This window comes from Toxorhynchites rutilus, chromosome 3 (assembly GCF_029784135.1).
Source record: "Toxorhynchites rutilus septentrionalis strain SRP chromosome 3, ASM2978413v1, whole genome shotgun sequence".
In the NCBI taxonomy this organism is placed as follows: Eukaryota; Metazoa; Arthropoda; class Insecta; order Diptera; family Culicidae; genus Toxorhynchites; species Toxorhynchites rutilus.
The window spans coordinates 247,256,748-247,272,016 of NC_073746.1; the positions used below are offsets into that span (position 1 = coordinate 247,256,748).

The window sequence follows — 15,269 nt, forward strand, 5'->3', positions numbered from 1 at the left end:
GTACGTCACTATTCGTGAATGAATAGTTGAGAAAACACAGTTATTCGAAACACACCTCGCCAAACGTTTGGTCAGAACCCGGGAGAACATTGATCACCACTTGAGTAAGGGTGGCCTTTTGTGTCTGTTTCAAATCGGTTCGAAAAGTGCGTCGTGAAGCATTCAATGAATGGTAATCATTGGGGCTTTTGAGGTCACCTGATGCTAATCCGGTCCAAAACATTTGGGCCTATGTTAAGTTTAAGTTCAAAAGAGAATGAGTCTGCAATTTGAAGCGGAAACTTTTCCGATAAACTGGATAAAAAAAATTGTGTGTTCAAGAAATATGAAATAAATTAGATGCACAGTAGTTCCAATAGATTTTTATATAATTTTATATAATTAATTTATATAATATTAAATCAGTTTGACAAATAGTAAATGCTAGAAAATAATCACTCGTTGATTAGCTATTTTTCTGACAATCCATGAATCCCATTCCTAAGTACACCCAATTTACTGACGAAATAGGTTCGTCGAAGGTGTCATTTCCCTACCAACCGATCTATTTTTAACTTACGGCTGAACCTGTACATTTCAACACTTCGGGGACAGGTTTTTCGGAATGTTTGTCCTAATTTTGAGATCACATCACATCAAGTTCCATGCGTTGAAATCTTTCGATTTCTCGTTCCCGTTTCGCGCCAGATAAATCATCTGGTTTCATCGACGGGGCAGATAATCCATTTATATTGATTAGATGACCTTTTTCTGCAACCATAACAAAACGAACCCAACCTGGTCCCCTATTTTCTTCCAACGTGTTTGTGTTTCTTCTTTTCATTTTTGTTTTCTTGTTTCCGATTGTACACCTTTGGGTTCGGTCGTTTGCCTGCCAGCAGTGCGGTAAACATACCCCGACCCACCATTCTTCTTAGCGGTTTTCACGAAACATTCTTTCTCCCGACTTTCTTATGGTCGTCGCTCACTCGCACATATTTAACATTGATATTTTTCTTCTCGGTGTGCCCCTCTTTCTCCTCTCTTTCGCTCTTTTCACATATTATTTCCTTTCATTTACGTGTTACGATTTTTTTCCTGCATTTGTTTGGTGAATTTTCAAATACACCTTCACTAACACACATTGCTGACAAGCACACCCGCGCGTTTGTAAGACACTTGGTTTTCTTTTCTTTCGCTTTTTTTCTGCTCGATCGTGTCCGATCGATGCCATTTTCCACTTTCATGGCTTGGATCAAGCCACACACTCGAGTAATCTTTTGATTTGCACAGCCCACCTGTAATTTCCACTCGATTCGATGTGTTTTTTGTTTATTTGTTTTTTTTTCATTCAACATTAGTTCAAAGATGTCACGCAGAGAAGGAAGGGGTTGAATCAGTGCTACGGCTCACAGCACAGGTATCACCAATACAGAGAGACACGCACACGAGAAAAAAAGGCACAGAACCCCGAAAAGCTCCATAATTCAGATTGGATCTTCATTTCCCTCTGCTGTTTGTATGAAATTTGTTCAATTCATGCTTTGAATCATACACACACGTTTGGTTGACTGACACAGGCACTGGTTGCACACCCCCTTCCCCCAGGCTTTCACCCTTTTAGCGCAATGTGCACACATAGCAATGTCTGGCGGCGGAGCGGCACAACAGTAAACAGGTAGTTGACGACGGGACACACATTAGGCACGGTGGGTTCGAGTTAATGTTTTGGTTCGGATTGTTTTGGGGGAAAATATTTATTTGCCGAGGTTTTGTTAGGAATTATAGCACTCAATCAATTTTTCCTTATGTTAACAATGTTTTTCCTCGCAGGAATCATCTCAAATTATGCTTTACCAAGCGAATTGCATGACTCAATCGAATAGTTAAAAGTAGGATGCATACAATCCATGGGGACAGGAAATGTGTCCCCATACAGATAACAATCAATCGATCAATCGAGTAATCATTTAAAAATGCCGAAAACATCCATGCAATTTTACGCCCAGGTTCTTTGTAAAATGTTGCTAGCAGAACGATGGGAAATAGGGTAAAATAAACGAAAACAACAAAATTTCAATCGATTGATACAAATATCTCTGCATTCTATCAAGAAATGATCGAGTTTAAAATCTCATTTTTTGTTACATATAACATTTTTAAGTCTTCATTTAACGCCCTATAACTCATACGTTGGAATACAATCATTTGCGGTTACACAATCTCCGTTTAAAAATGTTGAGGGATCTGTGTCTGGAGGTACGGACGGAAGCTTGACGTAGGACAATTGCTTTTGAATTGAGTTTGTATAACTGTTCAGAGATCCGTAAAGGGCCGTGGTGTATTGAGAAATACACTACTACTATGGTGTATTGAGAAATATTATCATAAAACATGTTTATCGAAAACTAGCTGACCCGGCAAACTTCGGCCCGTCCGATATTTGTTTTTTGTTATCAATACCTTCAAACATTCTCGTTTTCTTACTATGAGCAAGTTCATGGGTCCAATCGCAGAACTGTTCATTGATTGATCTTCTAATCGACCCGAATTTACCTTTCACTATAAAATTACTAGTATTTCTAACAAAACTCATCATTATAATATCAGATTATTTTCAAACACAATTCTCGTTCATGATTTTTCAACCACTTGCAAACAACATGATTCTTCGTTACATGGAATAAATGTTTTATACAAAAAATATGATAGAATAAAGACAGCCCTAAATCTGATAATTCCTTCCTCGAGTTCTGCTGTTATCAACACATTCGGCGATACTTTTTCATTGGTATAGATAGAAGAAGATATAGGAGTGCGTTTCATCAATTTCGCTAGCGCAAACATCAAATGGACTAACAGCACTTGGCACTATGTAATTGTAGAACATATGGGAATTTAATTTTCCGAATTTTCCCTTTTATCCTTCAGAGTTTTCCGAAAATTTTCAATTATCATGTTCGGTTGGAATATTTTTGGTTGAAATATGTGCAATATTTTTTTGGGACCCCCTCTCCATTCCAGTAGAGGGAGGGGTGTCATACCATCATAGATACATCCCCCTCCCTCAGAAATGTGGGAGGAGTGTTGAACCACTTTGAAAATGTTTCTTGCCCCGTAAAACCTCAACATGCCAAATTTGGTTCAGTTTGCTCGTTTAGTTCTTGAATTATGCAGAAATGTATGTTTCATTTGTATGGCAGTTCCGCCCCCCCCCCCCCCTCGTAGAGAGGGGAGGAGTGTCTATTCACCATGAAACGTTTTGTGTCCCCTAAAACATTCGCATGACAAATTTGGCTCCGTTTGCTTGATCAGTTTTCGGATTATGCATAAATTTTTCTTTCATTTGTATGGCAGCTCCCCCTTAGAGAGGAGGTGGAGTGTCTAACCACCGTAAAAACATTTATTGCACCCTAAAACCTCCACATGCCAAATTTGGATCCATTTGCTTGATAATTTTCTCGTGTAATGCAGAAATTTGTGTTTCATTTGTATGGCAGCCCTCCCTAAGAGAGGGGGAGGAGAATCTAACCACCATGAAAACATTGATTGCACCCTAAAACTACCACATGCCAATTTTGGTTTCATTTGCTTGATTAATTCCCGAGTAATGCAGAAATTTGTGTTTCATTTGTATTGCAGCACCAAACCTTCCCCGGCCCCAAAAGACCCCAAATACAGTAGTTTCCGAGTCCATAAGAATCAGACAGACAGACAGACAGAAATCCATTTTTATATATAGATAGAAGATAGATTTAAGCGTTAAAAAAATCTTGAAAAGTTGATGTTTTTGGGGGCTTAGAGATTCTTTACTACCCTAGTTCGTATTTGAATGTGTTCCTACGCTTTTTCTAAATATATGTGATTTATTTCAAAACGATAATATTTGATGAAAAAAATCCTATGTGCGAATTTCAACAATGACAGAGTTATAGAACTTTTTTTGGTTTCGGACTCTGTTACCTCGAACTGGCTCTACATTCAAAAGTACACTACGGAAGACGACCATGTTGCTTTCATTTGAAAGATGAGAGAATTTAAAATAGAATATAACAGTCGAACATCTAAATTAGTGGATTTAAATAACATTTTGGAAGTGAAAACTTAAAAGTTAGGAATTTTTAATGTGTTATAATGAATTTTATCCAAAAAATCATATTGAACTTGATTGTTTCTATCAATCAAATTAAAGCTCTCTTTCTTAATTTCGCTACAATTTCGATATAAACAATTTTTGGTGATAATTCAAGCAAAATCTTCAAAAATTACGATTTTTACCCCACTGTACATATAAGAGCCACTTAAATTTCACCTTAACGTTGAAAGGTTACATTTTTTCCTGAAATAAGTCGAATTGGAACTATAAAAGAAACATTTTTTTCAAACTGTATATAATCGAGTCCGAAATTTACTGTTTTTTTATTTAAGCGCTTGGTAAGGAAAATTTGAAAACATACTCCAAGTGCGTCTACCATGGTGTACCGCGACAAAATATAAAAAAGCTATAGAAAATAACATTTTAAAAATTAAAGCATTTTTTTCAAGATTTTGGATTTTATTTTTATTTTTAGATCAAAACATAATTTTCATTTCCACACGTACATTTACGAGTTTTGGCATAATTTAATTTTTTTAATAATTTTAGTGCGTTCTGCTGTACAATTTTTTGGTTATTCGAAATATTTGAATTTTAAAATTAGGTTTTAGGACACAGTACCGCTTTGAAATCTGTTCGTACGTGTTTTATATTTATGATTTTTTTATAAAGTTTGGAGGATAGAACGTACTGCTTTTTTATTTTCATTAAATCTATGATTATACTTATTGTATTGTATTGTATCTATTTGTAGAATAAGAATATATCGCAAAAAAAAAATTGCGAAATGCCATAATAAATTTAATTGGTAGTTTTGCATGCACTTTGAGTATTTTTATTATGTTTTCATTACCAAGTTATTAAGAATGGCGTGAAAAAAAGAAAAAAAAAACGGTTTGAATCATAGCTCTTATAGTGAATCCGATAAAGAAACAGAAAATTACATAATGTTCTAATTTGGTACCTTATACAATGTTTTCCATAACGCTTGTGATGAGGTTTGGGGTAGAGATGGGCAAAACGGTTCATTTCAGTGAGCGGCTCAGAGCCGTGCGCTCAATGAACAGAGCCGGCTCATTTGAGCGGCTCGACGGCAAGAACTGGTTTATTCGGATATGTAAAGAATGGAAGACGTAAAAAATACGGTTTAAAACAATAATCAGTGCAGAGAAAAGTAAAAATATTACTTTACTAAAGGTTTTCTCTGAAATATTTCCATCACAATGATATTCTTTATTTTTTTTTATTTATAAACATTATCTTTCCAATGTTATATGATGGAAGTCTACTACATCTTTCACTGCAAACTTGTCTTGCTTTCGGAAAAACTCGCTCATATGGTACTGAAGTCGCCGGAATACATAATAATTTTTAAAAAAAGATACAGCTCCGGAATCAATTTATACAGAGCTTTTTTATAATCACTAGAACTGATTTCACTTGATCCATATAATGTTGATCATGTCGAATTATCAGTCGGGAGAATATAGCAGTTTTCGATAACGACACAGTTTTCTCCCCGTTTTATATCCCAAACGTTTTTAAAATATTTCGAATGGAATATTTTCATGATTACATTCGATACCCATATGCGGGTTGGATTTATCATAAATAACTGTGATTTACTAGTCAACCCCGTTCATCTGATACCCATATGATGGGGTTTTCAGAGGAAATGCAGTCTGCCATTTCGTAACGGTCGCCATTTTGGATTTACATTTTTCATGAATAACTGTGTTCTACTAGTCAAGTCCTTCCATTAGATACCCATATTGAGGGGATTTTGAAAATAATACATATTTCGCCATTTTGGATTTACATTTTGACGTAGGACTACGTCTTTCATTTCTAGAAAAAATGGAAATATCTAATCGTTACTGAAAATAATCTGCTGGTTCCTCTTGGAATTTAAAAATACATTTATGTGAATGAGTTTATTTTAATGTTTTCTATCCATGTAACACTGTGACCAAATACATTTGGTTTTGTGATTTTTCAATCAATCGCAATTAACAGGATAGCTTCAGAAGATTATTCTTCCCCATCAGTAGGATATTTCCGTATCCAATATTGTATGCGCCCGCAATCGATTATTGCTCAGTCGCCGAAAGTTCCGAGCTCAGAGAGTTCATTCCCCTCTAGTTTGCCTTCCAAATTGCCATCGTAAACCACACCTTCTCTCGATTCGATCACACACAAAAAGCATACTTAAGCGATATTCTGGTGGTGAGACACATTCATTTTTCGTGTGGACATCGACAAGACAACAACGTTGCCTAGCGTGCTGGAGGAGGTGGACGGCGAAGGATCGACCCATACACGCGCAGAATTCTTTCCGTTTGGATGCCATTCAGCATCGAGAAAGTTCCGGAAAGATCTTATCATTGCTGGAAAATAATCTGCCAGTTCCTCTGGGAATTCAAAAATACATTCATGTGAAAGAGTTTATTTGAATGTTTTCTATCCATGTAACACTGTGACCAAATATTTTTCAATCAAGTACTATTAACAGGTGTTTATCGAGTTAGTATTAACCACTGGTGGGCTTCCAGTATCGAGGAAAATGTGGAAATATCTAATCATTGCTGGAAAATAATCTGCCAGTTCCCCTTGGAATTGAAAATTACATTCAAGCGAAAGAGTTTATTTTAATGTTGTCTATCCATAAAATATCCATATAATACATTTGGGTTTGTGATTTGTCAATCAAGTACAGTTAGCAGGTTAGCTTCTGAACATTATTCTTCCGAACAAGGTTTTTCGTATCCTATATTGGATGCATAAAACCTTGTGCCTCCAACGTAACGCTCTCGTTTTCGAAGTCCCCCAAATATTCATTTATTCATTCATTCAGAATGAATTTAGATTCAACTTCAAACAAATGATTTCTAAATCAACGATAGTCCTACGTCACCCTTGCAGTTATACCATAGATATAACCCACTTCCTGTTTTTCATAAATAACTGTGTTCTGCTAGTCAAGCTCTTTCATTTGATATTCATATTGATAGGGTTTTGACGAAATTAGTTGTCTGTCGTTTCGTAACGGCCACCATCTTGAATTTCCATTTTACATAAATAACTGTGTTCTACTAGTCAAGTCCTTTCATTAGATACCCATATTGAGGGGGTTTTGGAAGAAAAAATCATATTTCGCCATTTTGGGGTGGCGGCCATTTTGGATTTACATTTTTCATAAATAGCTGTGATCTACTAGGCGAACCCTTTCATTTGATACCCATATTGATGGGGTTTTGACGAAATTAGTAGTCTGTCATTTTATAACGTCCGCCATCTTGGATTTCCATTTTACATAAATAACTGTGTCCTACTAGTCTAGTCCTTTCATTAGATACTCATATTGATAGGGTTCCGAGAAAATATGTAATCCGCCAAAATTTACAAACATACAAACAGATAAATGAAACCGCTTGAAAAGCAGCATGGGAAACATATATTCCTTCCGCACTGTCGCAAGCCACGGTTCGTCAGAACAAGCGTACGATTCACGGTTCTTTATCAATAAGCCAGCTCTCAAAAGAAACACGGTTCTTTTATGAACCGCAGTTCTTTTATGAACCGTGGTTCTCAAATGAACGGCTCTTAAATGAACCGTGGGTCTTTTTTGAACCGTGGTTCATTCAAGAGCCGTACATATAAGAGCCGTTCATTTGAGAGCCGCGGCTCATTTTTAAAGAACCGTGGATCGTACGCTCTTTCTGACGTACCGGCTCAAATGAGCGGCTCGTGAGCGCTCGCCCATCTCTAGTTTGGGGCTTTTTTTACGAATACATGAATACAATACAGTAATAGATATTAGAAAAATAAAATAAACATGGAATAAAAACAAATAGAAAAAATAATTACATATTTTCGTACCGGTTCTCGAAATTTTCTAAAAAAATCACAAATATAAAAAACTACATAGGGGAAGTGGGGGCATAGTGGTCACCCTAAGGAATATGCCCATTTCCAGCGCCCACATACCGATTCAATTCCCGTTTCTCGAAGAATACTATAGTTCAATTCATTGTTCTTCAAGATAGCAAACGGCTTTTACTATAAAAATTCAAAATAGTACACTTTTCATCATTAGAAAAAAAGGTGAAAAATCGAACTTTTTTTTTTGTTTGAAGGTAAAGTGGTCACCCGCACATATCAAGCTGAATTGGATAGATTTATGCGTTTTCCGTCGTCCAAACTTGTTCATATCACATTTGATATAGTAGGTACATGTATGAAATAAGCTTGGCCTATTCACCTAGACTGCCGTAATCTCGCGAAGTGGCGCAAGCGCCAATATTGACATTTTACGTTTTTTGTTATAGATCGATGAATAATACCAAACCTTTCAAACAACTGTGAAGTTTTACAGAAATGTGAAAAAATGACCCCGTAAAAGCTTGAAAACGGAGTGGCGCAAGCGCCATTTCCCTTATGATGCCACGTAATTTGATTGTGATGCGATAAGATTTTTTAATCTGTTTAATCTGGGACAATAAATTTCAGCATCTTACGTAATGAACGTTGAGCATAATAAAAGTCACATGCCTTCTTTCTTGTAAAAAACACTTTTCCGAAAAACTCGTCATGCCGAATATTTTAATCAAAAACAGTCCGTCTTTACAATAGCAATTTTGTTTTAGAATTACAAATCATGTACTAAGAGGCTCATAAAATCATGTACTTTATATTCATGAAATCAAATCTTAAAGGAAAAAATTATCCTAGATTGAAATGTATTGCTGTTCTCACGTATAGCACATAATGATTAGAACTAAATAGTTCAAACTCAACAATTTAATTGATGATTACAAGGATTCTCTAATACGTAGTGTCTTTTTTCTTCAGGCATCAAGGGACAAAGCTTCTTGACGATTTTACTTTCCTCGCCAGCTCAATTCCTCTTTCTTGAAGCTGAGTGTTGATTGAAGGGTAAATGTCGGATTTGGTGAACAGCTGCACTCTTCTTAATGCTCCATCGAAACGCATCTTGTAACAAAACACAAAACATCCTCGCGTAAACTGTATCTGTTTTACATGGGACAATTTCGGCAGGCATTATCTTAAGTAACAAGGATGGTTTCAATTGCATTTTGAACTCGAAAAAATCGGTTCTGTCCATAATTATTACAATCGGGCACTCAACTACGTTAACCTGCTCGACGCATGCTACAAAGTCGGAAAAGTGAGTGAATTCTTCTCCCTGATGCTTCCTCATGCTTCGCTCAATGGCAGCATTTTGGAGAAAATAATTGGAAACAGTTCCTCACATACTCTGATGGATGAACGCCAATCGGTTGTGGAAACAGCGATTTAGATTTGCTGTTTCCACAACAAACTGGCGTTGGTGACACCGAATCATGCATAAATTGAACCAGTATTGGGTCTCAAAATTCTGAAAAATATAGAAATTCGGAAATAAATTTTTTTTGTACCGCGCAACACTGTTAAAATTCACACAAATCTAGAAAAAGAGTAGGAACACATTTAAATATGAACTAGAGTAATAGTGAATCTCTAAATCACCAAAATTTCAAAATTTCAGGATTTTTTTAGTACAGGGTCATTCAGATTGAACGCTCACGCAAAAAATCGAATAGCTCCTTATAAAATTTTTTTATTCGTTTCGTCGATGGTAACACTGCATTCCCCACTTCGGGACGATAATATTCGGCTACTCGTTTAGTCTGATCGGATGGTTTTTAGTGTCAAGATATACAATTTACAAGAACCAAAGTATTGAGGCAGTATTCTAGTCTAGAAATTTGAAAAAAAACAAAATTTTTCCCCTTCCCCTCATATTTCTGTAGTTTAGGCACTCAAGAATATACCCTAGAAAGGGCTTATCGAAAATTCTATTATTTACCGAGATAGAGCCCTGTCAGTGATGCGGTATCTAACCTGGTACGGCCATAACAATGAACTTCGAATGTGTTTTTCTCGAAACAAGTTTTTTCAAACTGGCGTACGCGATATCTCAAGTTCTACTGAACCCATTCATGTCGAAATTATATGGATACAATCTACAGGCATCTCTCTATCGCATGAATCACTAAAAAAATATATCTTTTAAATTTAAATTTTTTTAAATCGAAAAACGTGAGAAAAAACGTTTTAAATTTTCAAGCATTTTGTTTTTCACCATTTTGACAAAAAAGATGTTTTTGACTTGTCCGAGGATCATGCGATAGCAGCATTTTTACTGATTCAAAATCTGTTCGATTTTTTTTTGCTTCAGATAACCAGAAGGGCTGGAATCGTGTACGCCATGGCACAACTTTGTTTTTTTAACCTTCTCAGCTCTTATCAGCTCTTAACTATTCTAGTTATGAGTATTTTTTCTCCGTTCAAATTTTGTTTTATTGTTGAAAGATAGATAAACAAATAATTATATAATGGATAGCAACATTATTCTTTGTTTTAGTTCTAAGGAACTCGAAAAATCGTTCGAAATTCGTGCCTCTACACTAGAATACCCCCTTAATGAAACTATGTCCTCTTAAGGTAAGAATTTTAACATTTCTCGTCGTCGATTACTTCTTCTGGGGGTAATTGAAGGACCGATGCTATGTTAATAAGCCACAAAATTTGGAGGAACTTGAAGAAGAAATAATTCGGATTTTCAACAGCATCGAAGTCGTAATGTTAGAGTTGTGCATGAAGAATTTTGTTCACCGTTTAAAACGCGTTATCGAAAAAAGGGGTGGTCGAAAATGTCCTAGAATAAGCTTTATTTTCGTTTTTTAAAAATAAAAATTGGTTCACTTTTGTAGAAGTTATTAAAATTTGTTGCGTGAGCGTTTAATCTGAAAGACCCTGTCATAAATGTCATTCAGTGTTTTCTTAAAGTTTAAAAAAAAAATTTAGCCAGGGAATGAAATGTAGGACATTCTTTAAGTTTATAAGAAATATCAAACAATTAATTTAAAAATCAATGAGAAAAATATTCTAAAAATTAAAATTTATTTTTTTCTCAAAAAATATGTTTTTAAAATACGGAAAAAATATATGAATAGACATTTACATTTACTGGCGAGTCATTCATACATCGGGAGAGAGCACTGCTACAGAAAAAGAGGTTTTCTAACAACAACTTTTGATGTTTTCTTTTAAAAATTATTATTAATGTTTCACTCGTAACATTTTTGTGTATAAATTATCGAGATTGACATGTTCTGCAAACATTTTTATATTGTCAAACCCGAAGATTTACTCACAAAAAATTTACGAGTAAAACACTATTTTTTCAGGAGTCTCAATGCAAAAAGCCATATATTCCAGAAACTATAAAAAATAGAAAGTTGACGTCTTCGACAAAAGTTCACGTTTTATTAAAATCTGAAACTTGGTCGAGTTTCTAAGCGAAATGGTTTTAATGAATGATTGCCAAGATCAGTATGGCTGGTAAAAGTGCACTATTACCAAGTATTCTGTTAGTGTTGTTTACGTCGAGAAAGGCTACAAACGATGCAACGCGAAATGCCATACGTAGCATTTGGGCAGATAGCAGTTAAAAAAAGGGCTGATAATAGTAGGGTAAATATACCTGTGATAGTGGTATGGCTACATTCAGCTGTATAAAATCATTTTCTGTGCTCCCGTGGCCGAGTGGTTAGCGTCAAACCTAACATGCCGGGGGTTCGCGTTCGATTCCCGTTCTGGTCGGGGAAATTTTTCTTCAAAGAAATTTCCTCTGACTTGCACTGTGGTCACGCGTTTTCTAGAGCTTGGCACTCAGAATGCATTCAAGGCGTGTTATTTGGCATAGAAATCTCAACTAAGTACTAATGAAAATGACGCAAGTAATACTATGTTGCGACGGCGGAGTTCCTCTAGGAACGTTAGTGCCATATAAGAAGAAGAAGAAAATCATTTTCTGAAATAATTTACCATAATCGGTTAATTTATATTGATTGAGGAGGATATTGATGAATACCTCAGTAGACAAAAGAGCGAAATATTCATTCATTTGCCCGTATAAACCCCGACAAACAGAAATATTCGGTTAGTTGATGACCGCTTGATTTTTAAATCACCTCAGACATCACAAAACAAAACCACGCAAACCTTCGGACTTTCTCAGGTTCATCAAAATTTCTTCTTACTATAGTTAATACTATAATTTCGATACACTCTGAAATATTATCTGAAGTGACAAATAAGCGTATTGAATAAAATAATTTCATAGTTCTACGTCATCAATGTGGCCATGTCCGGCGCATAACACCCTTTATCTTTGAAAGATATTCAAAATCAACATGCAAAAAATGAGGGCCCTTGTAGACAACTTGGCTGCGTGTCTGCTAACTAAGCGAACGATTGTCAACTCAACTCTCAATGTCCTCAATAGACCATCTTTATTTATGCTTCATGTGCGTTCTTGGTAGTTTGCGGAATCTTTTTTCTTTCGTTGATACTAACGTTTCTATAGGAATTTTGGCGTCTCAGCATAGTGTTTTTTGGCCCTTTTTTATTATTAGTAAAGCTGAGTCTCGATTGCCCGCGGGTTTTGGTGGCAGAGTAATCGTTGATGGCTCACTCAACGCCTAAATATTATGTGAAAGCACGAAACAAAAATATTCCAGTATAAAAACATCTTCTTCGATGGCACTAATATTCATTGAACTTCGTCTCAACGTAATATTAATTGCGACATTTATTTCAAAAGTTCTTAGTTGAGATTTTCATGCGGAATAACGCCTTGTATTCTAAAAAACAAGTTCGAGAATAGTTTCCAACCAGTAATAATCGCACCTAATTAAAACCTCATTGGTTACGATATCACCACTGCGCAAAGTTCAAGTTCGAGAATAAGTGTGTATCATTACAAGTCGGAAGAAATTTCCTTAACGAGAAAACTCCCCGCCAGAGCGAGAATCGCCCTAGAGGCGAATGAATTATGAATTGAAGTTCAACATCTCAATAGTACAAAAAAGAAATAGAACTTCAAAACATACTACTAGAGAGTTATTACTAAAATTCTGATACATTCTGAAATAATATCTGAAGTAATAAAAAAGGTAATTGAATAAAACAATTTCGTAGTCCTACGTCACTAAAGCGTTTGTGTCATGAACGTTACCCCCCATTATTTCGTTTAATGAAGGAATACAGTAAAATTGTCCGCATTCTTATATCAAAATTGGACATATTAAACACGTTGAGCACCGGCTGAGTTTGGGACCAAAAATGTACTTTTCTGAAAACCACAAGTGCGAATTGGACGTGAAATTCAATGTCAATCCCGAGGGACCAAAAGGGGGCTCAACGTATTAATAGTGTACTCATGAACAGGTGTTCATGATTCGGAGAACAGACATACAATTTTGTTTGTAGCTCTTTCCCATAGATTCGCTATCATCTTAAACGCACGGAATACTCATAACGTCATCTGTTGAAGCACGGCAAGGACTCCGTTAACGTTCTAATAAAACTATCAATGTTCAACTTGGTTCATACTTCAAAATAACAACATAAAATCTTGTTTTGTCCCCGGAATGTGTGTAACTGTAAATATAAACAAAACACAGCAGTAACCGTCTTTGACAATAATCAATAACTTACTCCGTTCACGTCATTCCTTTATTCAATTATTCACATCAACAAAACACAACCGAGAGCCCACCATGCAACGGTCGACATTAACTCCGTTGAAGTGCCTCCGCCGCCGCTACCATAGCCCCATCATCACCTGCGCTGCCGCCGAGACCACGTTACCATCGTGGTGGTAAAAAATTCCAATTTATGACTCACTTTGTGTGCGCGGTTGAGATTCTCTACACACAAACTGCCGCCCCTTTCGCCTTGCCAAATTAGACACCACACTTACCTAGAATAAACACTCCAATCATAGGAGCTAGAAGGAAATTGATTCTCATTTTGGATGCTCTTCAATCGCTATAAACACCTCATTGATATTTCCGCCGGTCACACAGATGGCCACCGCTCAGATACCACGAAATAATCTACTGGCCGCGTTCTTCACGCGCTTTTCGATGGTAACCCGAAAATTAGCGAGCTATTTCTTCCTTTCGTTGCTTCCCAATCAAACACAGGCACTCTCTTCGCCACAGAACGTCTCACATACGCGTGCGTCCGCACACGTACACACGCACACACCCCCACACACGAACGTGATTAACAGAACACCTTTCGCCACTGCTTCCGAGAGATGAACCCACGCACGACGAAGGAGAGAACGGGACACAAAACCGTAGCCGTAGCGAAATGTAACAAAAAACAAAAAAGTAAAACAATCCGACTGGATAAACCCGCAGCGCAGCAAAACAAAACCTCCCGCACGCACCGAAAGTTCGAACTCAACTGAATGGTAGTGGTCAAGCCATTGGTGAAGTGGCTGTGGCTGTGCGCACCTGAGAAAGCTCACCAAAACACATTGGCAGCCAGACGACGGGGCTCAATATGTATGGCTGTGTTGGTAACAGGTGAAATTACAGCCGAGGCTCACCGGAGGAAGGTACGTGTGCTGTTGATTCGTTATTTTTAGAATTCCACTTGGAAACACAAGAATGTAAAATCTGGAAGGAAAGTCAAATGGTTTACAAGAAGCCACTGGACGAAGCCATAATATTGGCAAGGTTGAAAAGTGGCACTAATTAGTTGCCAATAACAGCACCTGGGCTGATACTTTGGAGGCTCTACTGTGAATTAAGCGGAGGGCGATTTTTATCTAGATAAATAGCATGAATTCACAATGATCTTGATCGATCGCACAGAATTAATAAGAACAGTGATCATTTAATTTAAGCTCAGAGACGAATGATTTTTCAGAGTTTAAACTCTCTATAATCAGTCAGTCAGGTAATGAAAGCTCGGGAAAAAAATCTGACAGGAGTTAACACTTCTGCTTGTTGCTCATAGTAAACAAGTCACTTTAAACTCAATTCTTCACATTTACATAGGTTCAATTCATAATTATATTTCTGCTTATATTTATATGTGATCGTCCGGAAAAAAGGAGGGCTTAGGGTAAATTTTTCGATTTTTAGTTTTTTTCACGATTCGGGACCAGAAAACCCTTAAGAATCGATTGAGACCCATCCGAGGTCCCTAAGTTGAAAATTTCGCCCGTGAGATGTTTTTTGGTACAAGGTCAACTCAAAAAGTTTATTAAAAAAAGTAACAAAACAATTTATAATTTCGTTTTTCGAACATTCTTCTTCCAGTGCTC

General features: G+C 36.5%; 1 protein-coding gene and 1 pseudogene across 5 annotated transcripts in view; both read right to left on the minus strand.

Annotated features, from left to right (window-relative positions):
• LOC129775069 (protein crumbs) overlaps positions 1–14,412 on the minus strand; it is a 128,877-nt gene extending 114,465 nt beyond the window's left edge. For all 5 annotated transcript variants that reach the window (XM_055779294.1, XM_055779293.1, XM_055779291.1 and 2 more), the window contains exon 1: positions 13,908–14,412. In XM_055779294.1, coding sequence (XP_055635269.1) covers positions 13,908–13,956 — 49 coding nt within the window. In that variant the 5' untranslated portion in view covers positions 13,957–14,412. The remainder of the gene's footprint in view (positions 1–13,907) is intronic.
• LOC129780736 (U4 spliceosomal RNA) lies at positions 12,724–12,877 on the minus strand (annotated as a pseudogene).
• Positions 14,413–15,269: the final 857 nt, after the last annotated feature.